This window comes from Linepithema humile, chromosome 1 (assembly GCF_040581485.1).
Source record: "Linepithema humile isolate Giens D197 chromosome 1, Lhum_UNIL_v1.0, whole genome shotgun sequence".
Classification (NCBI taxonomy): domain Eukaryota; kingdom Metazoa; phylum Arthropoda; class Insecta; order Hymenoptera; family Formicidae; genus Linepithema; species Linepithema humile.
In genome coordinates, this window is record NC_090128.1 from 12505140 (window position 1) to 12531917 (window position 26778).

The 26778-nt window shown below is 38.7% G+C and overlaps 1 protein-coding gene, 1 long non-coding RNA gene and 1 pseudogene across 31 annotated transcripts in view; 2 read left to right on the forward strand and 1 right to left on the reverse strand.

The window, feature by feature from the left end:
* CAP (Cbl-associated protein) overlaps nucleotides 1–15977 on the forward strand; it is a 77111-nt gene extending 61134 nt beyond the window's left edge. For 26 of the 30 annotated variants that reach the window (XM_067353046.1, XM_012366641.2, XM_067353545.1 and 23 more), the window contains 8 exons: nucleotides 6–65; nucleotides 10176–10380; nucleotides 11117–11375; nucleotides 11492–11606; nucleotides 11836–11958; nucleotides 12069–12223; nucleotides 12402–12481; nucleotides 12570–15977. In XM_067353046.1, coding sequence (XP_067209147.1) covers nucleotides 6–65; nucleotides 10176–10380; nucleotides 11117–11375; nucleotides 11492–11606; nucleotides 11836–11958; nucleotides 12069–12223; nucleotides 12402–12481; nucleotides 12570–12738 — 1166 coding nt within the window. In that variant the 3' untranslated portion in view covers nucleotides 12739–15977. Of the gene's footprint in view, nucleotides 1–5; nucleotides 66–2729; nucleotides 3166–5210; nucleotides 7277–10175; nucleotides 10381–11116; nucleotides 11376–11491; nucleotides 11607–11835; nucleotides 11959–12068; nucleotides 12224–12401; nucleotides 12482–12569 lie in introns of those variants that run through there. The other 4 variants (XM_012366634.2, XM_067353785.1, XM_067352832.1 and 1 more) reach the window with 4 other exon arrangements.
* LOC105672075 (odorant receptor Or2-like) lies at nucleotides 15814–17813 on the reverse strand (annotated as a pseudogene).
* Nucleotides 17814–20982: 3169 nt separating this feature from the next.
* Nucleotides 20983–24057, forward strand: LOC137001277 (uncharacterized). The gene is made up of 2 exons (XR_010891377.1): nucleotides 20983–22181; nucleotides 22248–24057. It is a non-coding gene; the product is annotated as an uncharacterized lncRNA (long non-coding RNA).
* Nucleotides 24058–26778: the final 2721 nt, after the last annotated feature.

Below are 26778 nucleotides of genomic sequence, written 5' to 3' on the forward strand. Positions count from 1 at the left end.
CATAGAATACTCGAATGCACCCCCGCCGCCGCCAAAATCCCAGCACTGCAGGGACGATCGTCAAGGTAATGCCGATTACAAGCTCATTACGTATACTACATATTACGTCTTACTCTCTTTCTCATGTTGTTTTTCACATTCGCGTTTGTGTGTGTACATACATATGCCTCTTTGCGTGGCGCAGTTCAATTGCTACCGTGTGTTTCGTAATATCTGGCATTGGTCTCTATAAACATCTCCAAATGTATTAACCAATCGGGAACAATCTTATCCAGAATCAACTAATTTTATTTCGTCGAATATTACATCGCTAACAAACAAACAACTGTAACAAAACAGAAAATTTTCTAAAGTTTAAACAGTTTCAACTTCTAACTTCGCAAAACTACGTAAGTAAACTTAAAGTTACGTAACAAATTTTTGTTTTTAACGTATATTTTGTAAAATACAACAAATTCAAGATTAATTAATTCGACGTTGTTAAAGTTTGACGTGGACACTTGTCAGACACGCGTCGTGGAGATGCATAATGGTGCATGAGACTCGGAATGCATGAACGAGGCATACTCGTCCGAGAGCGATTGCGCAATCGTTTGCACGAGCGATCGAGCATGAGCGCAATAATCGCGCTCGGGAAGCATGCGATGTTCGTACGATGCGCTCATCTTCATTATTCCACGCACGTCATAAGTCGCGCTCGTTGCGTGCGAGCAGACGATGCGAGACGCGCCGAAAATAATATACACTTTCGCGAAATAGCGAAATCACTACCGCGATACAGGCGAATCACTCGCCGTGCAGTCACGATTAGAAATTTGATGTTAATCGCATCGTGCGCGAGGTTTGCTTTCTTGTGAATGTGCGAGAGCAGCACGAGAAATGTTAAAGTTGAATGTATCACGGCATGCTGCCAAGTAGACTTGTCAAATTATTTTTTACTTTGCGGAAAAATCCATGAAATTTGAGTTTGCTTTATTAGAAAGTATTTTAAGTTTTTACATTTATTTAAAATATCGATCAATACGATGATTAAATAACGGACAACGAAAAGAATTTGTCGGATTTTTTATTTTACAGAAATATAGAATATTTTACAGAAATATAGAATGCGATATTAAACTTTGCTTGTAAAATATTTTTAGCATATTTTACGTTCAGGATATTTAAAACCCATTAATTAATTATGTATTAAAAATGCATTTAATACAAAAATATATAATATAAAATACATAATATAAAAATGATTTTAACAGAATTATTTTATAAAAACGGAAACGAAGAGTAAATGACGAAACCACAGTAAAAGCGATGGCAACATTTGACGCCGACGAAAGAAAGACTGCGTGACATTTAGCGGTGTATTACAGGGCCGATCGATTCTATCCTGCCGATCAATTCGTATAATCGACGTGTTATCGCGCTCGTAAATTTCCTAGTTCGGAAATCAGTTTCGTCGGAATAATTGCGCCCATCAAGATGCGAGAGATAGCGATGATCCTAAATCATTTTATCGGTTCACGATGTCAAGGGCGTCCGCTAGAACACCGGTCGTGCATGCTAATTGTCTAACGGAAAAGTAACAGTGAATCGGCGGATGTTCAATTTACACGCGAGCGCGCTTTGGAGCATAGTTTGTACGATGGCAACGCGAAGGTATGCGATCGAAGACTTATTTGACGTCAAGCACTGTTTAATTATTTTAGGAAGGATGTTAAAATAATTTTTCTTCTTGTGAAATTCGATTTTTATTGAGAGAAATTTAATCGTAGCGTATTAAAAAATGTAACTCGAAAGCCGGGAAAGCCGGAGGATTTTTAATTTGACGCTAATTATCTCGATCATATCGTTTAACTTTAGCCCGTACATACTTATGCGCTATTACGCGCCGCTAAAATTGGATAAGTAGCAGTCACGATTATTTTCGACGATGACCGCGGCGCAACGAAGCAGTCGCGATGTTCGCGTACTTCGGTTGATATCGTGCGACAAATTTTCCGACGCTGCGTGCGATAATTCTTTTCGTTGCGTAATAGCGTATTAACGTGCCTTGTTATGATCTCGCGTGACCGGCTCGCGGTGTCTTTGGCGGTGAGATTAGCCTTGGCTTTGTCGACGAATGCGCGATTCGAAATATTCGCTGCGCGCAAAACTTCGCAGCGAAGCGCAAATAATGCACGTTGTCAATCGCTGCTTATCTTATCTCACGATGATTGATGGACGCGTATTTTTTTCCGCTTCTCGGCAGTTTTGTCGGCGATATCAGTGATGCCAGGTGGCAGAATCCGTAATTCTCCGCCAACATTTCTCCAAATCCGCGAAACTCTGTAAGCGAAGTAAAGCAAGTGTGGAGACAAGATCTTTGCGATGTCGCGAAGAGTGATTAGCGAAACAACAATGAAGTCTGTGTTGTTTTCATATCGCGAAGTTATATATAAGGTGTGACGTACAACAAGGCGGTTTTGTGCGCGGCCTTGAGCGCTTTTCAGTACGACGACCGTATTTTTATCTTTTCGGAAATAGCGTCGATGTTTCAGCAAACATCTCGTAAGCGCGTCTTTGCGAGACCACATTTTCTCACGTCTTTTTACGAATAATGTAACACTTTCGCATTTCTTTTAATTGGACGATTTAACGATTAATTCTGACGAATGAATCCCGTTTTCAGAACTATTTGATTCACGCGAGAGCACGTTGTCCGAGAACGTTCTTGGGGGTCTGTGCTTGGTGAACCGTTCTTCAAAGAGTAGGGAGCCGCGATAACCGGTGCCAACGTCGCGGCGCCTCCTCAGACGCGTTTCGCGTGCATTGCGCGACGCAGCTCCTAATGACAGGTGTTAAAAAGGTGCGCCGTTAGATCGCGAGTGCGAGGTGACGAGTGATGACCGGATATCCCGACGAAGCGCGTTCAGGATTGGAATTTCGCGCCGCGACTCTCTTAACGACGTAGATTCTCCTCGAAGACGCGCGCTCGATAAATTCATCGCGGCTATCTTACGGAGTTATCAGTGGCGATAATCTTACGGTGATTTAACCGCGAGTTCGCGAAGGTGCGAGTATTGTTTGACTTGCGCGATTATATCAAACTCTGCGAATTCCGTGCGAGCCGATCGTACGTCTGTGTTTCGTGCAAGGTTAACGCGTCTGATATTGCTGGACTTTTTTAACGTGAGTTTACGATACACTTTGGACTTTGCAAACGACACGTTTACCTGCGCTTGAATAAGCTGCCGAGAAATTGAAATGCAAATAGCTTATTTTAAATTAAAAACAGTCACGTCTCATAAAATTAATCATATAACAAGACTTATCATAAATTAAATTAAATTAAAATGTCGCGTGTTTGATAAAATTATTTGTACGATGAAAGTAATTTTATAGTTGACAGAAAATAGTTGAACGGAGCAATGAAATGAAAATTAATCGCTTTCAATGAAACTTTTGTTCTTCTTCAAATGAAAAAGATGATGCAATACCATCTTCTGATTTAATTATCTGATATTCAACTTCTCGTCTGATAAAATTAAGTATACAATAAAAATTTTCAAAAAATAATTAAACGGAACGATGAAATAAAAATAAATTACTCGCAATGAAATTTTCATTCTTTTTACCTGCGATATTATCTGATATTCAGTTTTTTATCCGCGTCTGATAAAATTATTTATTTAATAGAAATGATTAAAAAATTTGCAGTTGAGTAGAGCAGTAAAATGGAAATAAATAATTCTTAATGAAATTTTCCTTCTTGAAGAAAAAAAGTGACGCGATACTACGAATTTAATCATTTGTACATATTCGACTTTTCATCCGCATCTGATAGAATTAACGGTGTAATCAGAGCGATTCTAAAATTTGGAGAAAATAGTTAAACGGGACAGTGAAATGAAAATAAGTCGCTCTTAATGAAACTTTCGTTCTTGAAATGAAAAAAAAAAAAGCGACGCGATAGCGCCTTCCTCGTGAACACGTTGATCCACATTGCGCAGGAAACTCGCCTCATTTGAATAGAATAGCCATGAGAGTGCAAGTAGCACCTTTCTCAGGGAAAGATCTCGCTCATCGTTACAACAAACAAACACACTTCATTAAGATACTTAAGACTCTTCTGAGGGGACCTTGTTAATGAGGAGAACCTTCTCCCGATGAGTATTCTTTTTTCCAGCGCGCGTTTTCCTTGAATGGCGCATTCTTCGCGACATTTTTTTCCATAGCGCCACGACTGCGTGAAAGTTGCACGAGCGCTCACGTTCATCTTCATTAATTATGAAGTCGGTTAATGAATCAATGCCATTAAGTCATCTGAAGTAACGCAATTTGTCCGCAAGACTGACCAATGTTATCATTTTTGTTGCAATTATTTTCGTTTGAATTTTTTTTCTTCAAGATAATGATTTGAGAGACGCTTGCAATTGTGTAGGCCACTCTGCGTATCGATGTTGTACGCAATATTTCGCGGACGCGAAAATACGTATTAGCACAGCGAGAAACGTGACACGGAACGTGACGCGATCGTTTCAGCCTCGATAGCCGACGTTGCAACTTCGTGCCGCGCATTCGCTCGCGTTCGAGTCACCGTTACAATGACACGGCTCTTTAATGCCCAAACTGATGCGGTAGGTCGGACGTGACATCGGCGCGTTTAAATAAACCCTCGCGAGAGTCGCCGGCGACAATAATAAACCGAGTTCTTCGATACCTCGCGAAGCCAGAAGTCCATTTGCTTAACGGAGAATCGCGCTTTCCATTCCCGCTTGCGTGTTATCGCGCAATTAATTCCGCGAGGATCATAATCGAGAATTAGATTTTGAGCAATATCCGGCGCGGTGAGATCGTCCTCGATTTTATCCCTCGGAAATCCGACGATTAATAAACGTCTTCTCGTTTCAACCGTGATAAGCGAAGAAAAATTGCAGGAAGACACTCATCGAATTTCACATGGTGCGAAAATTCGAATAATCTTTAAGTTTCCTCAGAGAGAAATCCGACAATTAATCTTTTATTTCGATATTTTCGCGCGATAACAAAGCACAAACTCAATCAAGAAAAATGATAGGAAAATACTTATCGAACTTGATAAATATATTATATATATATATATATAATTCGAACAATCCTTAAATTCTCTGAGAAATCCGATAAGCGATAAATCTCTTGTTTTGACGGTAATTTTTGCGGGATAACAAAGCACAAATTTGTTTAAAAAATTATAGGAAGACGTTCATCGAGCTTGGTAAACGTGTCGTGCACAAATCCGAATATTTTTCAACTGAATTTCTCGCGAAGCATTTCAAAATTGCGTGAGACTTCACGATGAAGAAGAGAGTGGATCAATCAAGAACTTGCCCCGTGATGTTGCCCCGCGTGGAGGACTTAGAGCACAGTGTTCAGTGGATCAGCTTGGCGAACGACATCGACGATTTGGAGAGACTGCGTCACCGAAGTAAGCCGGTGATACGTCGCGACAAGCGAGGCGAGAGACACGCTTATCGAGCTTCAATGCCGGAAATGCAACGGACGTGCACGATGCACTGCAACGATGATCGCGACGCGTCGTCGCAGAAAATGGACTACCTCGCGGATTACCTCGAGCCGAGGAACTCGCGATGGAGCTGGAAGCCGCGGACGGACTTCGAGCGGGAATACTTTTACAAGGATTATTACTACGGCGATCCGGACAAATGCTGCGAGCCCAGCTTCCACGAGTCCCTGCGAGATCGGAGCGGTCTGCAAGAAGCGCGACGTCCTTCCGAGAGTCCCAGCGCGCGCTCGTCGACGCGCTACGCCGCGGGACTCGAGAGAGAGCATTACAGCGACAGCCGAGAACGGCTGCACGAGATCTTCGAGCACAATCGATATCTCCGACGGTTGTTTTTCGCCGACACACCAGGGAATGCTCGGCAGGACAGCCACGGGTTCGCCAGGAGCCACGGTAAAAACAATCAGGAGACGCCGAGGCGCTACATCGGCTTCGGTAGCACCGAAACACTCACCAGCCAGAGCAATCAATCGTCCGTGAGCAGCGTGAACGACCGGAAGTCCCGCGGGCGGACGACGCGTAGCCCGGAAGAGGAGGAGGAGGACGTGTTGACCGAACTCGTCGGCAAGAGCAACGTTCTTTCGTCTCGCGCGGAACGTAGAAACGACGCCGCAGCGCGGAGGGACGTCAAGGTCCTCGTTAACATCCTGCCCGGCAGTGAGATACGACGTGTCGACGAGGCGAGCAAGGAGGACTCGCGTGTCATCGAGGAAGCCCGATTCCGCAACGCGACGAAGAGAATGCACGACAAGTCGAGTCAGTGCGGCGTGACGGATGACGAGATTAATCGCAGCGCGTGGCGTCGTGTGAGCAAGCTTCCGGAGTACATCTTCGGCGCCGCCGCAAGAGCCGATCTTCAAACTCGAGAGCGCAGAAGTTTGGCCGGCGATCACGAGAGACTCGAGCGGAAACGATTCTCGGACTATGAGACTCTCACTCCGAGATTAGATTCCGTTTTGACCGATGTCGGCGACGACAGGGGCTACCGAAACGTCCGCGGGTCTCTGCCGAACCTGGCGATCGCGAGGCAGAACCTGGACGAGCCGCTCTACGTCGCCCGAGTCGCGGTCAATGTTCCCGAGTCATTCGGATCGTCGGATGATTGCCGGCTCGATCGCCACGTCGCGAGATCGCATCGCGGGCAACGATGCGAAGAACGACGCGAGGGGACCTCGACACGCTCGATCGGCCGCGGACAATCGGCGACGACGCATGACGCGCCGTTCTCGTCCGAACGCTTGACCCCGCGATCGGGGGTCAAGGCGGCTAGAATACCGCCTCCCTTGGACCTCAGCGCGGTGAACGAGCAATGCGAGCGCATGGAAGCGGCCGAGAAGCGGCACCTCAACGATTACAGCGTCGACGTGGCGATCCTGCGCAGCCACGAGGACCTCGTGGAAGACATGTTGGCCGCTGGAAACGAGCGAGCGATCAAGAACGTCGTCAGGAATGTGCGAAATGCCCGCCGCGGACGGGACGACCGAAGGACGCAATCGTCGTACGAGCCTCTGCGCAAATCCTGCGACCTCGCTCTGGTCGACGAGCTCCAGTCGCCGCAGCTCGTCAACAATTGCACGAGCGATACGCGATCGGTGGATCCCGCCTTGATCGAGACGCCGCGACGCAGGATCGACGCCGGCCGCCGTGACCGCGCCACCAGCCCTTTGTTCGATCCGATTGGCGGACCGCACGCCGCCGGAAGCGCGCTTCCGTCTACGGTCTACGGACCGATTCCGTACAGTCAGTAAACATGCACATAATTTTCCTGAAATAATGCTCTTCCTGCCGCGCGTAAATAGCCGCGCGCGACTCCGTTAGGATTGCCTCGGCGTAGCTGTTGTTGGCGTCGATGTGGAAAGGAGAGAGAGATAGATAAAAGCGGGTGGCGCAGATTTCATGTTCTGGAACCGAAGTTTCTTTTCCGAATGTTACTAATTTCGAAAACATCATACGATCGGATTATCCGGTGAAAACTGATTTTACTGAGCGCGACACACCTTAGCGTGCGTTTTTCTCACTCGGAAATGTCAATTAATCGATACTACAAATTCGCGCAAGATAAAAATTAAACATCGCGCTCTTATCTGAAAAGTAACACTTTCGCGAATGACAAATTGTTACAATGACGAGAAACCAGCTTCCCACGAAAGAGTCTCTGGAAGCGTCAAGAATACAGAACGGTAAAATGGAGCGGAATTATACGAAGAGAGAATCAGATAAAAGATAATAAGACACCGTAAACAAAAAAGAAATAGACTCGGCGGAGGAGGCGCGAGAAAGAGAGAGGATCGATCGCGTGAGAATCTCGTTCGATGAAAGTAGTGAAAGGCGCGGCGCGTTCTGAGAGATTGAAATTCGGTTTCTCGTTTCGGCATTTATGATGAGCGCACTTCGCGCGCTCTCCGTTACATGCTGACAAATTGGGTTACACTGATGTATACCGTCGGGTGGAATACTGTCTGATGAAATGAAAATGAAGACCCAACAGTTTCACCAACAATAAGATGAGAATGAAAGTATGTTATTAAATCTGCTCGAAAAAGATTCTCATTTTTCGACGCGTGTGGATAATCTTTTCTTTTTTCAAAATAATCAGAAGAAAAAAGCTCTTTGATTAGAAATCAATAAACAAGAGTTATTGATAATAAATCTTGATAAATATTTTAAAACAATTTGACTTTGAAATTGGTTTCTTGATTAATATTAATGACTATTGGTTAATCAAAAGGTTTGCAAATCAACAATCGCATTTGTCTGTCTAATAATTTATCGCGATACTTTCTTTCCTCTTTTTTGTTATTCCGTATATTTTATACTTTTTCGTAATTTATTTCTCGATATTTTTTGGCTATTCGGTAAACAGCGGAAATGCACATTTCGCAACTTGTCCGGAAAGTTCGTTGCATATTAACGAGTCTGCTGTTCCGTGACGCATCTGGCTTTCGCCTAAATGCATCTCGCGTCGGCGACATCGTCGCGGCTGCGCTTTAACCGCCAACGCTCGCAAGCTGCATCCCGTTCTTATCAGTCGTACGGTCTCGCTGCAGCCCGACGCACGCGAGCGCATTGTTTATGCGGCACGCCGCTGCTGCATCGCGATAAACTCTTGTCATTATCCCGCGCAGCGCGTATACGAGAGCAGGTGCGTGCTCCGCGAGCTCGTCTAAAATATAAGGCTTCGCGGTCTTCGTACGCGCGATAAGAGGCGCGAGAGAAGCGTCACGCGAATCGATGCATGCTCGTTAGTTAACTTGGAGTTTCGTGTTCTCGCATAAATAAATAAATATGGTCCGCGCAAGCGCGGCGCTGAGCTACGCACAAGATTTTCCAACGGCAAAAACATTGTGTGAGCATCCGAGAGATATCCGCACATATTTCAGCACAATTATATAATTATGTAATCTCGCAAACCGGTGTAATGCGCATTTGTACTTGAGATTTATTTAAACCGCACCGCGTGATCGAGTGTAATCAAGCATTGCGTAAAATTACCGTTCAGAGACCGTGACTAGGTTTTTTTTTTTTTTTGCGTTTCGCCGGTCGACGACCGCTTGAGTATCGTTTCTCTTCGCGAAGAAGCCATACGTTCCGGCGGAATGAGCTAAACAAGTGACGGACTCGATGTGGGTTAAGCTGCTCGTCTCGTACACGTGATTCAATCTTTCTCTATAAAATTTGTAGGACGGGATATGATCTTCGCATGCTCTAGTAACTCCGTCGTACTCGAACGTCAGATGCGTGTATGAATACATCTATCGCGGTATCAAGATATGAAATCTCGCTGCCCGCGAATTTGATCTCGAACGATATTTTTATTATGTTCGAAGTATTGTGTAATAAGTATTTCGCATTTTTTCGCGCAGCACGCAACGTGAAAAAATCGTGATACAAGTGGAATTTGATTACACTTCGACAAACGAATATTTTTACTTTGTCCGAGGAAAAAAAAGTAAGCAGATTTACACAATCCAATAACATAACATTAATGATCGCGAAGAGAGAACTACGATTAACCGAAGAATGGTTACGCGATACTTTTTCTTGCGCGAAAAGTCGTGTGAGGTATTTTTGAGCCCATTAAAAATACCAACAATATATTGCGAATTACAATTTATGCGTGAATGTAGATTTTTTTTAAAGAAAGAGAGACTAAAAAATGAACAAGTACATTAAGCGGCTTGATATTATAGTGATTGCGTGATCTAGAAAACTCCCGCTCTCTCCGGATTAAAAATAGAAAATAAGGATTGCGCTGATCACGTCAGCAAATCGTCGCGCGCGAGTCGACGTCAAATGTATGCCATCATTTTTAATAATGACCTCATTGAACGAGACGCTTGTGTGATGAGGACGATTAATTCGATGAAATGGCACGTGTCCCGAAGCTGCGCGCCCAATAAAACGCACGGACGGTCAATCGAATAATTGAAACCGAAATTAACAGCTCGCCGCGCTTCTGGCCGCGAGTTGGGATTTCATCGGACCGGATTGCCTGCAAACGCGCAAATGCGCGGGAGTCCTGTGCACAGCGTGTCCCGATAAAATATCGAAAACTCTGACGAGCGGAACGAGCGAAGGTTGTTCCGTTTCGCGGGGCCGATCGATCGATAGCGATAAACCCGCGCTTTGTTTGCTGCAGAATCGCCGAGGCGTTATGTGGAGGGTGAGGTGACGATTCACTATCGCTCGCCAGTGCGTACAGAGGCGAAGGAGCCGCTGAGCGAGGAGGAGCTCGCGCGCCGAAGCGCGGAAAACATGCGGCGCGTCTACCAGGAGGAACGCCGGCGCAAATACCTCCAGGAGTTGCACGACATCGACTCCCGCAGGCACACGGACAACTTTATGTGAGTGCAAAGAATTTCTGTCTCTTGAAAAAGGAAAATTCGAATCAAAGAGCGACACACACTTGGTTGGACGGTTATTTTTATGCAAAGAACAAAAAATTCCTCTGAATTTTAACCTACAAAAGATACTTGATTGAGTACTTTTACAGTAAATAATATTTTCGAGGGTAACGTTAATAACATGTGGCGAAAGGCATGTGTATCTTCAGCTCGTTGTGTCGCCGTAAACATTTCCTGCTATTCATTGCGTAACGCGTTTGTGCGTCGTGAGCTATTTTACGCGGGCGTCACAATGAAAGCGTAGGTGAACACGCAGGTAGAACAACCGAGAGATCGTTCATTGATGTTTTCACAGCAAAAGTCGGCCGTGGGCTTTTCGCGATAGCAAAATAGAAAGTCTCGGTCGTTATTTCGAGACTTTCGAAATTCAAGTTTTATCAAGCTCTCAATTGAAATCATCGGGCATTCGACCGTAAATTAGTAGCCAGTTTCTTATTTTACAATTTAAAAAGAATTTAAAAGAAGTATATAGAAATTTTGAAGAATGATAATGTGGAAAATATCGAAAAAGAATCCGTCTTCAATTTTCAATTTCTTCTAAGTGCACTTCAAACCGCAAGTACTCGATAATCATCGCAATAATAGAAAGAGTTGGCGTTTGCTCCGAGCAAACAGAAAGACAATCTCGCGTTTGCCGTGAAACCGTTCCGTTTCGACAGTTACGGCGCAATTTCAGACCCTCGCAGAAGTCGCCTATACCTCTGAATCGCTACGACGACTTTGTGGACGATCTGAGCCAGCGCAGCCGATCCCAAGATCAAACACCGGAGCCGCGTTTGGTAGCAAGGGCGCTCTACAATTTCGTCGGGCAATCGTCACGGGAGTTGACTTTCCGACGCGGCGACATCATATTCGTTCGACGACAGGTGGACAAGAACTGGTACGAGGGAGAGTACAATGCGATGATCGGACTGTTTCCCTCCAACTATGTCGAGGTAATCACTCCCGGGTGTCTAACTTTGAAATTATTGATGCAAGAAGTGAAAGTCGGATGCTTGTGTAAAATGCGTCATCATAATTTTGCTAATTTGAATGTTTTGCTTTGATACAGATTCTACCATACGATGGCACCATGCGAACGACACCGAAGAAAGCTCACGAAGGACAGGCGCGGGCCAAATTCAACTTCATCGCACAGACCAATCTTGAATTGTCTTTGGTGAAAGGTGAGCTGAAATTTGCATTTTCTAAACTCGTCAATTGTTTCAATTCTATTTTACAACGAAATCTTATCTTAAAAGTTGAATTTTTTAAATTTTTTTGAAAAAATCGAATGTTTCAAATTTGTCTTGCAAAATCTTGCGTCAAAAATCAAATTTTTTACATTTATTTCAGTAAAATTTTAACTTGTTGGAATGAAAATGTAAATTATTTTTTTTGCTTTGTCGTTCACAGGCGAATTGGTGGTTCTGACGCGAAGAGTCGACGAAAATTGGTACGAAGGACGCATAGGAAACAGGAAAGGAATCTTCCCGATCTCTTACGTTGAAGTCATTACGGAACCCGGACATCGATCAGGTAACTTAAACGAGAAACTAAATTATTAGGGTGCGATCGAATGTCGAAAGTGTACCATCGATCAAGTGTCGAGTCGACAAAGTTCGAATGAAGCCGCTCTGTTGTTTCAGAGACGCCGATTCAGAGTAAACCGGTCGCGTCTCCGGCGGCGCACAGTCTCTTAGCGAACGGCTCGTCCGGAGGAAAAATGAGTATGGGACCCCATCATTATGTGCCGTCCATCCCGGTCAATATCAACACAACCCAGCCCCATTATAATTCACTGGTAACTATCGCACGATCTCTCATATTACGGCATAATTACTCCAGCCGCATGATTGAATCCTGTCGTAACACCTCATTATAATTCGCGGCAGAAGCCGCTGTTTGCCGAAAGGCGGTTCTAATCAAGCGAAAGCGTTTTAAGTTGCACGCGTAACAACAACGGTCTCTTGAACTTTCAGCCACGCATGGGAGGGAGCAAGCTGCACATATCGCAGCTCAGCGAAACGCTGCACATCGAAACGCATTCGGAACCAGTCCCGTAAGTTCGCGATTTACTCAAAATTTTATTTATTATTTCAATCAATTTTGAAACGCGTTGCGGAACTCGTATGCAATTTTCTCGACAGATATCGAGCGCTGTACAATTACAAGCCGCAGAACGACGACGAGCTGGAGCTGAAGGAGGGCGACACGGTGTACGTGATGGAGAAGTGCGATGATGGATGGTACGTTGGCTCCAGCCAGAGGACCGGTTACTTCGGCACCTTCCCGGGCAACTACGTGGAGAAATTGTGAGGAAGGCCGATGGTCCAGGACTTGAACACCGCGCGGCGTGTCAAGGCCCAGGATAACTTTCACCAAAGCACTAGGCGGAATCGTTAGAATAGACGCCGAATTTCGGCAGCGTTTAACCCGATCGCCGATCTGGCTGCGTCGATCGTAAAGATTTTTGCAAATTTTCACTATGACCTAAGTTCTTTCTGGATTGATTATTAATTATAACGCACATTACGATTATAGTAAGTGTTTATTATTGTTTCAATATTTTTATCCGACGCGCAACACACTCGAAGATTTCGACAATTGGCGTCTTTTAAATTTTTTACGTTATTTGATAAATAATTTTATTCTAATTCTACTCGAGAATGTAAGATATTTATTGATTTTTTTTCGAAATTTCCGCAAAATGTTACGACACAACGAACGGGTTTCTAATTAAATCCACGCGAGTGCCCGCGTCGCACGAAAGCGCTCTTCGAGTTCAACGAATGCGATTAAAAAGTTTCGCGCAACCGCGATATTATCGTTCGGGACGATGTGTAATTCGAAAAGCGAGAGGGTTAAACGTTCAGAGCAGGAAGTAAAGAACGTCACAAGAGTCTTCCTTTTTGGGTCTAGCGACGATGTTATCGATTACGCAGTTAGGATAAGTACCACACCCTGTCAGTGTTTGCGACGTGGTGTAATAGAGCTTTCATATGATCAGAATTATTATCGGTATATCGGCAAGCCGTCGGCATCTAACATTGATCAGCAATTCTCTTTTGCAATTTAACATCACGTCGACCATGCGATGTGATAGCCCCGCGTTATCAATATTCAGAGTACCAGAAGTAACCGCTGATCGTATCAAGGCCCTTCCCGGCGTCGGATTTACCAAAAAATTTAGCAAGATAGTTCGCTAGGATACGCGAGTTTGTAAGTAGTGTACGATATAACGATTAACTTATTGTTATTGCTGCTCCTGACGACAGCCAGCTTCACTCAGATGGATGTCGTCAGGCACATTTGGCAAATGGAGTTTCGCGATGCGTCAAGAATCATCGAACAAAAAATAAAAATACGTAAGACAAAAAAAAAGATACGACATCGAAGAGTTTGGAGAATCAGATAATTAGCTTGAGATTTTCGGGCGGCTATTTTCCGAGATATGGATTTAGCGCGCGGAAGCTTGTGTTTGAATTCGAGAGAAGCGGCGAATGGCGGTTTTTCCCTCTAATTTCGGTATTGTAGATAAAATCGGCCACTGTTATTGTTGCATTCGTGAGTGTTTCGAGACTAACGGACTTATAATTGAAAGTTTGCCTTCCTAAATTAATATTTTTGTAAACATTATTTGTACCCAGAGTTATATATAAATATACAACATATAGAGATTAGAGATATATCTATATATATATATATATATATATATACATACATACATATATATATCTATATACATACGCATACAGATATCGTATATTGTATATCATGCGATAATATATATAATATATCATGAATAATTAGTACGTACACGGACGTTGTCACACACAGGCATCACGAAAATATGTATATAGGTACATATACATACTGTAAACTCTGCAAACAAATGCGATGAAGGAATCGCCGGCTTTCCTCGCGACGCGAAAATATCGACGAGAACAATGCGATAGCATCCGAGTCGCGTTGATCTTTTTTTAACGTCGCTTTACCACGACGCACGATCGCCTAAGCGTTATAATGACAGAAACGAGCGCAGTCGGAGAAATCAGACAATACTATTACTACAATAATTATAGAGGAACGGAAAAAATGATGTGAAAAGGGCATTATACAGGCGCCGAAGTGTAGATCCGAAAGTGGTAGATGTGATTTTTACCTTTGAAGGAAGCCAACAAAGTTGCGAAACCATTTCCTTTCAGTGTTTCGTGTCCTTAGCGCACATTTAAGCGGTAAAAATCCGGAACAATTGTTTGATTTTCCTACAACGCAATAATTAAAAAGTCTAAAAGCTTTACGAATATTTTACTTTAATTCCTAATATTTTATCTCTCCATTTTATTATTAAAATGGCAATAATAAATTTTCTCTCGTAGTTTCAAGAAACATGAGATTTCTTATATTTGCATCTAGATAGCGAAATGTACCGCTAAATGTGCGGTGAAAATACGAGGCGTTTGCGTGCATCGAGAAACATTGCGTCTTGCGTGCTACGCGAGTTTGTGCATACACTCTCTTGCGCATATATCCACGTACATATCCCATTAAATCGTAAGACAGACTTGACTTACAATCTCGAGTTATCGGAGTGAGATCCGGGAGATCGTTAAACTTGTGTAATCCAGTCGTTTCTCTTATTGTAACTTTTGTAACAAAAAAAAGCAGTGGTTCTCCAGAATTCCTCTGGGATATCTAAACTGTGGTACACGGAGTACTGTGCGTTGATGTTACAACACGAGTTTCTTTCATTTCAATTGCTGCGAAGTCTCGAGAAAGTTATAAATATTTTCGCGGCACAACTTTCGCATCGCACGAAAGAGATTAATATATGCGAGCAAATTATCAAATTTAATTGAGATTTATTTTTTTATTCGAGTTTAACTTTGACGATTTTAACTTTTTAATGATAATAATATCGGAAATTCACTTACAGGTGTAATATCACTCTTTCGCAATATTAAATATTTGTCTATGGCGATAATATTTTTGCTTGATATGAAATTGAAATTCATTAGTTAACAATTCGAATTTGCATGTTTTTACAATTTTAATTCGCGCTAATGACGCTACTATGTATTATATATTATAGATGCAAATAAAACCTAGTCCATTACTAAGATTTGTTAGCTCACAAGACAAATAACTTACCTTAAGACAGAACGCAACAGCGCCTAAAGTAAATGTCACTTTTCTTACCCGCATTTTTATTTTTCGCTCCTGCTCGTTTCTTTATCCGCAAACATATATTTGACTTTAGAACAGTGAAATTTAAACTTCTACTTGAGAACAATATTTTAACAATAATATTTATTTTATTTTTAATAGTGCAGCTAATGAGACAATTTGTGTTTACGATGAATAAAGTTATCAGAATTAAAGGTACATATATGCGTTATTTCGAATGCAATCTATTGCCACACGATATATAATGGTTGCACAGAAATACTATCTGAATATAGATCATTGATTACTGGAAAGACGTAAGCACACGGTAAAATACGACACCGACGTCTGTATGACCTTTAAAATAAAAATGCAGAATTTTTAAACAATACTGTAGAGTTTTATATTATAAAATTGCAATATTTTTCTTTACCGTAGTAAAGTTCTTCAAAGAAAAAATATAGATTTTGCCGGCGCTCAGAAAGTTCGGTTGCAGGCTTCTTCTCATTATGAGCAGCAGTAACTTTTGCGATTTCACAGGTATTTCATACCAGGAGCAGTTATATCTGCAACATTTATTTCTGCAGTGATTTGCACATTTCAATGATTATCGAATCGCTACGTTTCGATCGCAAATCGATCGTTAAATTATATTGGGTTTTATAAGTAATTTTATATTTTTAAATAATGATATTATTTTTTTATGTAGCACGCCTTTACAAAATCGTGCGGGACTTGATTACAACTTCGAGAAACGAATATTTTAATTTACATGTTAATTAAACCGCGCTTTGCCCGATGAAAAAGAAGTAGACGGATTTATTTAAAAAGTCAGAAATTACTTATTACACAATAATCCAATATATTTTGCAATTAAAATCGTCGCCATACATCTTATCGCACATTTGTAGGCTATGATCTATCAGTTTTTGGCCTTGCAGACTGAAGCAGAATATATTAATCAATTGGCTGATGACGAATGCTATGTACCGCGCCGCTTGCATGATATCGTCCATTTGCATCGCAATCTCAAACGCGATAAATTTTCATTCCTTGCACGCCATCGTTAAGTAGAAACATTTATATGATTTTCAAGAGATGCGAATGTTACAAATTGAGTGCAACATTTCTGACAATTAAATACATACTTGTAGCAAAGTAATGCTCATTCCTATGGTGACCATCCCTAGCTGTATGGCGAAGCTCAACGAGAAGGTTTCCTCAAGAAGCTCCGCAAATCTACGGTAAATAAATATTCTGATATTATTAACGCTTATTAAAAGTTTTCTTTCAGATATTTGTTATTTTACATGCATTTTTTTGTAAATACGATATTACACACTCACTGTAAAGCTCGTCAGTGCGCACTCATGGAGGATGCTATTTTTTTATTGTACGTGGAATCTAGATTACTATTAATTGCGTTGACATTTTTATCGCGTGCTATGTTCTCTAGGCGAAATCTGCAAGCATTCAAATAATTCAATTTATTTCGATATAATTAAATAATTCGTTTCTTCAAGTATTTCCTATTATATAAGGTATAAACGAATTGCTTGAACTTTCTTGCAAATTATAAATTGTATAAAGCAAATTGTACACAGAATTGTGAATTTATTATATTCTAGAATTTTCTTTAAAACGTGAATCATCCTCACCCAGTCACAGCGAAGATGCTGCAGACGTGCTCGATGTAACTTAGGAGCATGCAATCGTGCACGAGCAATCCGATTATACCCACTTCTATGCCCACGAATGTGTGGAAAAAAATGTAGAAGAAATATTCTCTCTTGTCGACGAAATAGTATGTTTCGTGAGGCATCAAGATGGGGCGGGATTCGTTAAGTGGTAAGACGACGTCCAGTACAAGAGGCATAAGGGTGGCGAATACAAACAGAATAGTTGTTATGATGCAATACGCTGCAACAAAGCATACACAATTGTCTATCTGTAATAATAATTACAAAAAAAAAGAAAATTTTATTCTTACACGAATACATCAAGGAAATCCGTCTCCCGTTTTCGCCATACGACTTCATGATTTTGTGCTTTCCCAAGTCTCCAGATGTTTCCAATCGTAAAGCAGATAATCAGTGAGATCTTTGATCTAGAAATATTCGATAAATATTAAATGTTATTAGCTAGCTTTTGCGGACTTTTAGATGTGAGATAAAAACCACAATTATTGTACAAAATAGTTGTAAAAATGATAGAAATTATTTGGTTCGATTAATATATAATGCAAATATTTGTAATAGAACGTACGTTATTGCTCTTAAATTGGCATGTGTACAGCTTCACCATAATCATGTTTGTAAATAAGTACGACGGTGTGGTGCTCAAAATACATTGCACATCTCCGTCGCAATGAATGAATTTGCATATCTAAAAAATTAATGTCATTAGTAGATTATGGAAAGCGTTAATTGGCAGATCACGTTTTAATTAAACAATCTTTTTGTATGATTTAGTCGTTATTAGATGTTAAAGCAGCTACAGCGGGTAGTAAGAATTTAACGAAGATCGTGACCTGTGGAATAATCATGGAAATCATGTACACAGTCACCAAAGTTAATCGAAATATCTTTGCTCTTCTTCTCTGATAAGGCCACTGGCCGACAAATGATAGCATCTTCTTTGTGATACCGTAATAATGATCATGCAAGGATTCCATAGTTCTTAGAAGAATGCTCTCTCCTCGGCAATACGTAGCTGCCGACTGAACTATCCCTCGATAAAAAAAATTAATATTTCAGCAGAGGATGGGGAGCATATGGATATTACACGGCGGAAGTTTTTCACGTAGCAATTTCGCATGTCACGTTGCACGATGACCAATAGGCAGATACATTTTATAGACACGGTAGCAGTTTCCCATTTTACAGCTAAATATACATGCAGGATGAAGAAGAATGATGATTTCTCGATGGGGAAGAATATAATTGCACGATTCAAGAAAACAAGTTCTTTTGACAGCGTGGTTATGTGTATTTAGCACAAGTAGTAATCAACTTTTTTTTAGAAAGAAGATAAAGTGTGCGTTGTAAATAATTTCACTGCTGAGTGACAGCAGAGAAGTGAGAAAATTACATTTTTAGTGCAAAATGGAAGAAAAAAAGAAGCTTTACAAAACGGATCGTTGCTTCGATCCTTTTAAATTACCTCATAAAAGAGGACAAATTTATCAACTAAGGAAATCACCGATAATACTTCTGAGGAAGTGGTGGCACCGTCTTGTTGAAAATGAAAAACAAAATTTAAAAAATACAATTACAAACAATCTTTCCAGATCGTTTCATTTCTCGTTCTGGCAGTTTTGATTGGTCTCCAAGATCTCCAGATTTTTTTTGTGAGGCTATCTCAAAGGAAAAGTGTATGCGAATCATTCAGTAACAATTGATGAGCTGAAAGATAACATTTGTGCAGAAATAGCTCAAATTTCCACTACTTTATGTGAGACTTTGTGTCATGCAAAATGCTATAAAAAGAGCTCGAATTTGTGACTCAGCCATTTGAACGACATTTCGTTCTACACCTAATTCATTACAATTTGTCATGATTCAATGAATAAATAAAAAAAAAAAATCTTATTTTTTTATTTATTTCAGAAATTATAGTCAATTGAATTAGTAAACATTTATTTTGAATACTCTGTACATACAATAAGAATAAGAAGAGAAATTTGTGTGTGTATGTGTGGGTGTTGGTTTATTTTTCCATATATTATCAGTGTAATACAAATATACAATGTGTTATGCATGTATGAAATATGTTAACACATTGACGGTGGCGCATTTCACGCAAGTACTCTCATCTACCGTCGTTGTCTCTTATGTAGATTTTACTGTTTGCCAAAGGAATTTCGATATTTATCAAAAAGGCGAAAGAATCAAATAATTAAACGCGAATTGACTTATTATAAATTATTACATTCAACCAATTCGAATATAGCATTTGATACAATAGAAGCAGAAAATAGTGGTAACAGTAGTTTTACAAATGTATATATTTAACGATGATATATTTAACGAAATTAATATTTTACCTCACGATTTTGCTAACGAAATAAGTGAATCAAGTGTAAAATCACTGTCTGATATAAAAAGCAACGAGAAACATAATGTTGAAGCACAAGATTATATTTCTAATATAAGTAATATCTCTGATTGTAGCAATAATAATACGAGTTTACGAGAAGATTTACAAAAATTTACATATTTCATATAATCGTTTCAAGAGCGATGAAGAAGATGATTCTCATCAACCTCGAAAATATATTAAAAGTAAAGTATGGTTGATACATATCATAATTCACTATGGCTGTATTCACGTTGGACACTTTCGCACTGAAAGTATTCTATCTTCTTCAGCACATAATGAGCAATAAATGAACAAGAATTCAAGTAAGCATTCTCTTGGCACAAGAAAAGCAAACACTCCAAGAACGATTTAAGTAAAGAATTATATAAAGTTTCTTAAGCCATCGTTAATTATCATACGTTTTTTTGAAACAAGTTGATTTCATTACAGTTTATCATTAGCCTAAGTTTTTGTTTCTGTAAAAAAAAGAAAAGTAAGACAGTCACATAAATCTATATACTACATACTTTTTCACAATTTTTAAGTTTTATTCGTGGTTCCCTTTTCTGGTCAAGAGAATTAACTCCTTTTACCAAGGGCGGAACCTCGTGCAAATTTTCAAAAGGAGAGGTCTTTGAGAGAGAGAGAGAGAGAGAGAGATATGATTGTGAAAATTAGACTTACTACTTGGATGTCTTCGAAATGTATTTAGATCTCCAATCCTAAAGTCCAGGTGTAGTCGGCCTTGTGTACTTGATCCTCCTGGGGTCAGTTAGTGGTATCCGCACTGGGTCGATCGGAGACTGATTGCAGCTGAGGGGGATGAGAGTGAAGGGCCACGGCCGATGAGCTTTATATCCTTCGCGCCGGGAAAACTGATCGGAGGCGTTGCACAGATCCTCGTATTCGTAGTCAAAATAATTTCTTTGAACACCGATGTATTCTGAATTGTCTTCCGTAACCGGTCTCGTGTACTGGAGAAGTAATTGGCGCGCACGGTATTTTACTCCCCCACGTCGCGTCTTAGATTTGGGCATGAAGGATAATGTCGTCAATCTGAAAATTTCAGACTAAAAGCGTGCGGTGGTCCGCACCACGATTAGCGGGGATACAGAAACCAAGTACAACGTGCGGTGGTCCGCACCGGAGCAAATAGTTCTGAGTGCTGATTCAGAGAGATAACTGGGTGGTTGGGTGTTAGGTAGGGTGTAGGTTGTACACGAGAGAAGAGATCGAATAGTTTTAACAGACACTGTACTGAATCTATTTTGTTACAAACTCTTACAGTCACTTAAAAATGTTGCAAATTATTTCTAAGTCCCAATATTCAAACTGTTCGGGTAATACTAAAGGCCTCTCTCTACTAACTGGCTGACTCTCTAACTAAAAACTGCGGCGACTCTCGCTGGGTCCCTTCCTTTTATACTCAGATTTTTTGGTTTGGAAGGGAGGTATTCCTTAAGATTTTGGATCCTTGAGAAAATCTTAGGGTGGAGGAAAGTAATAAAGATAGATTTCCAATAGGAAATCGAACTTAAGGATAGGCGGGAATAAGGCGAGATACCTGGTGGTGGTATTTAGTGTAGACGCTATAAAATTTTATCGGTGCGGACGTGATCATCGCCGGAAACTCAAAGGATAATTTATCTTATCGGAAATTTCTATATGTGTCTGAAATAATCTTAGTGAGTTTTATGGTTTTATTTTTATTTGTAAAGGCCAAATTTCCATTAAGATATATATATATATTTTTTCTCGATAAGATATGTAACGGACAAATTTCCATTGGGGATCTCTTTGAGTTTTACCGACTGATCGTGAGAAAGTTGCGCAAAAAAGAACCGTGTAGGATGTAGGACGTAACATTTACTTAAACTATTTTTTACTATCACTCAAAAAAATGATCTTGCAATAATAGCTAAAATTTTCTAGGTGTAAAAAATTAACTAAAACAGATAAATGATTAGCAACTGTTGTGATATTGCATATGTAATTACCTTATCAGTTTAGATGACAGAAACAGAATATATATCTGTATTGTTTGTGAACTTTAAAAAGAAAGTTTCTCTAAAGCGCCTATCTATATAAGATCAATCACGTGTTAGATCATGCAATGAATAACATTTAGCAATGGTACCTAAATTTTTCAGAAGCTATTGCTAGAACATTACTGCTATAAATTCTATATGTGACAAACAATATTTTCACAGATACGAAAAATAGCGATACATTCTTGTTGCGATATCTAGAAATCTAACTACATCAGCGAAATATTTTTTTGAGTGATTACATTTTTATTATAATAATATTTCAATATAAACATATGTATATTTTAGGAGAAACTATTTTACCTAAAGAAGCTGATGCAATTATATCTATATTTCATATGCACCGAAATAAGAAACATTAGTCGAATCCCTTGATGTTTGATCCAGATAGATTTCTCCCGGAAAAACAAAAACATTGTTCGAAATATTTTATGCCGTTTAGTAACGGACCCAGAAATTGTATTGGTAAGCACGAATAAATAACAAAATATCATGATAAAATTGTTTTGTATACAATTAACAAAATTGCAGGTCAGAAGTATGCGATGATTTCTATGAAAATTGTTTTAGCAACGTTGATACGCACATTTGAATTCAAAGTGAATAAAAATATCAAAATAGATGACATAAAACTTAATATGAACATATCATTGTGTACTATGGATCCTCTGAAAGTTAAAATAAAAAAAAGAATCTATTGAATTTAAAAAATATAACTATTTATGTTAAAAGAAAATGTAAATGAGAAATATGAGAAATAAAGGGTGAAGGATATATAAGTGAATTATTATTTAGACAGTACCTACACTATTTTCTTCAGTACATTTGCTTTCAGTACATCAAGCAAATGCGAGGAGTATGTATAACCATGTGCCAATAGATTACATTTCGATTTTATTACAGATTCCGATACAATGTGTTCTCATTAAGCTTATTGTTAGCTTGTTTGGCAGTATGGTAGTACAACTAGCTTGAAAATGAAGATAACAAAAACAAAGCATAGGTTGTCATTATATAAACAGAAATGTTGATATTGTAGAAGAATTTGCAATATTAATTTTATAAAATAGTCAAACTCGGCTCCGAAAAATTAAAAAATTAGATAAAAGGATTAAGAACCAACGCAGGATTTTGGTTGTTTATTTATAATTTTTTTTATTTTGAATTCATTATAAGCGTTTCGGCCGACCTTTCGACCATCTTCAGTACATATAAATTAATCTTATGAGATGTCGGAATAAAACATTACAATGCCGATATCAAAATTCAATCGTAGGGTTTATTAAAAATTCAATTAGAAGCTTAAAAAGTTGCCAGAAACCAGTAAATATGCCATTGTGATGTTATCTTTTAGAACAACTAGGGTTGCAATAGTTCTGAGGAATAACATTACAATGGCATATTGGTTTCTGGTAACCACTTAAACTTCTAGTTGAATTTTTAATAAACCCTGGACGACGATTGAACTTTGTTATCGACGTTGTAATGTTTTATTCTGACATCTCATAAGATTAATTTATATGCACTGCAGATGATCGAAAGGTCGATCAAAACGTTTACGATGAATTCAGAATAAAAAAGATAATAAATAAGCAATCAAAATCCTGCGTTAGCTCTTGATTTTCCTTTTGTCTAATTTTTTGCAATATTAGTCATCGACAATAAATATACCGTAGAAATTGAGCACGATCTGTTTTCATATTACAACTGCAGAAATAACAATATAAAAGATATTGATATATGTATAGATTTAATCTTAAAGTATTTTGTATGACATGTATCGCAAAATTTGGTTCTTCCAAACAATTGCAATTGTATAAATTAAAAGACAGTTTTAAATTGTGACTTTTCTCGAGAAAAGCAACCATTGTCTCGCTCGATGACTCAAAATTCGATTATATTAGTCATCTTTTTACATTGCAAAGCGATAAATTTGTTTTACGATGATTGGCACGCTATCGATTTTTTAACTGGTGAAACTTTCACAGATACTTTTTAATCATAGATGTAAGCCAAGACCTTCGATCAATTATCGAATTTGTTTCAAGTCCAAAATTGTTAATTTTATGCGGTATCTCAACCACCGAATAAGGATTACTGATATTTATTTTAGGTAACCGAAAGAAGTAAAGTCTACCAAATAGTTGGAACAACCGAGTCTAAAATGAGATATTTTTTTGTTGTGATTGGACAATGCCTTTTGAGACTTAGACTGTACTCATGATTTATTAATATCAGCGTTTAATAACAATTTTATTGCGCAAGTAGTTTTTGCTGTTTCGCAAAGCTAATTTATGCGTTTCTTTTTATTTCGATTTTATCATTCTGCTATAGTTATTTTTCATTTATCGTTAAACGCAACGCAAATCAAAATAATGTGGTCATTCGAACGAGGTGAGGCTGTCATCATAATTTTTGGTCGATTTGAATAAAACTGTGAAATGTTAACAAAGAGTCATTGTGGAGTGTTAAACAAAAGTGTTAAAGTTTAAAACTCTTATATATACGTCTCGAAAAAAACATTTATGCAGCACGTACTTCAATATAAAAAAACTGATTCTTAGTAACGATTGCAATATCTTCATACATTAGAATCTTTTCAACCATTTTTGGTCAATTTTGCGTATATTGTGAATGTTAATCATAAACGTCAAACCTTGTGGAACGTAGGAAGTGTGAAAAATTAAAATGCAATACGTCATAAAATAAACTAAGCAACACATATCTCAATACAACGTTGGCTATGTATAACGTGAATATAAAATTGTAATAATTAGAATGCATAGATTAGTTTTAAGTAACAGCAAAAACTATTTGCACAAAAAATTGTTATTTAACCCTCTTCAGTCACACTTCCGAAAAATGACGTAATAGTCATACTGGGTGAAATCCACCCCCGCACCTTTGCACTGCAATAAATTATTGTAAAATGCAAAGAAAAAAAAAAAAAAATACTGAGATAAGTTTTGGCCCTTTTTTACAAGAGCATGTCTATTATATATAAGAAATTTAATTTTACATATGCAAAAAAAATGTTGAAAAAAAAACCGTTTTGAAAATGACTTTTTTCACAAAAATTGTTATAACTTTTTCTATTTTTAACCTAAAAAAAAAAAAAATAGTTTTATAAACCTAAAATGACATGCTTTCAGACAGATATTATTACTTTTATGGTCTTTCCAAAAAGTATATTTATTTTGCCGAATAAAGTTAGAATTTTGGACGAAAGAATGATACCCATGAATTTATGGAAGAATCTTTGTTTATTTTGAAAAAATCAATATAAAAATTATAAAAAAATTATAATGATGTAGAAAAAGAGTAAATATATCATTTCTAATTATTATTTAATGCCCATAGTGCATTCGACACATAAATATGTGCGATGTTTATCGCACATTGGTCGCTTGCAGCTCGGACACTCAAGGTATGTTTTTTTGTCGGTGCCTCTGGGGCACACTTGACAGCGTTTATGCTTCTCTAGTTTCGGGCGGTCTTCGGTAGTCGTTGGCAAAACTCTCAACGCTAAAATATTAGCAATGCCAATTCTTATTTAAAAATTCTTATTTATAAAATCGATAAAATAACAATATAAAAATTTTTTTGATAATTCTAACTTTCAGAATCATTAATTATATATTTACAATTTGATGTTACACCAAAAAAAGAGGAGAAAAAAAATTGCTGCGGAAATCAAAATTTTGACGTAATAGTCACACTGGGTGTTATCCACCCCACAATTTTGGACGCTCCGCTTCGGATGGCTGCCAGAAAAGCACTAAAGAGCCAACTCAAATAATACCTACCTGAATCTGTAGTTAAAGGTTCAAACTACCGGTATATGGTGGAACAAGTCCCATTTTCTCAAATTTAATGGGCCGTATTCCAGATCAAAAAAAGGCTGGGGTGAAATCCACCCCGTGTAACTAATTAGGGTTAATGATGTTAGTTAGTTTAACCGATGTTAGTTGATCATGATTAATTACTGTTCTAAGTCTCCTCAGAAACTATCCAGTCAGAAATCAATTATCTCGCTTCATTCTGCAATTTGTAAAATGTCATCTCTAATTATTATTATCTTTATCTTTTTCTTTCCTGCCTTTGCATAAATTCAAGCAAATAACTTCTCTCTCTCTCTTTTTTGCCTCGTTTATTACTATAAATGCTGCTACCATTCCACTCGTCAGAGTGCATATTAAAAGCGAAAATTAAGAGAAATATCTTTAGTTCGCAGTTCGAGCAGTAACATCAATGCCAACCCATATATTTCTATTGTTTGTGAATAACGTCGTTATTGTTGTAAAAATGAATACAACAATGTTTGTAACTATTACATTAATAACTTTAATTTGTCTTGGAGTAAGCTACATTTTGTCGAATTTCTGGCGTCTTTTATTAACACAATAAATACTTTGCCAGGTCCAAAAGCATTTCCATTCATTGGAAGTGCTCTCTATTTTTTGGGAGTAAATACTAGCGGTAATAACAAATTATAATATACTTAATGTATATACAAAAGTAAAAGTAAAAGAATTAACAAATTTGAAGTAGGAGGATCAAAGGCCCAAAGCAGAATCTTAGTTGCAAAAAATTCTTCTTTTATTCTTGATTTAGAAAAATTATTAATGTTTCGGTCCATTTTTTCGACCATCCTCAGTACAACATTAAAAGCAGTCTAATAACTTATCATGGTAAAAGAAAAAATCATGTATATCGGACAGCAATCAGTAAGTCAATTAACATTAAATAGTTGTGAGCATCTTAATTTGTGAGGACAAATTTCGGAATATACATTAAATAATTGTCATACAGCTCTTGAAAACAGAATTATTGTTCACGACGCTGATTTAGCTCGATGAGTTGTTCGGGCACAGGAAAATTTAAATGTACCAGAATTCAAAGCTTCATTGCGATAGATACGAAAATTTAAAATAATACATAATATTGTATCTCGTAAAATAACAAAATTTATAAGAAAAACATCTATAATGTCTAACGTCGATTTTGAAGAAAAATGTAACACATTTATTGAAAACGTTAAATATCAAATAATAGAATATGG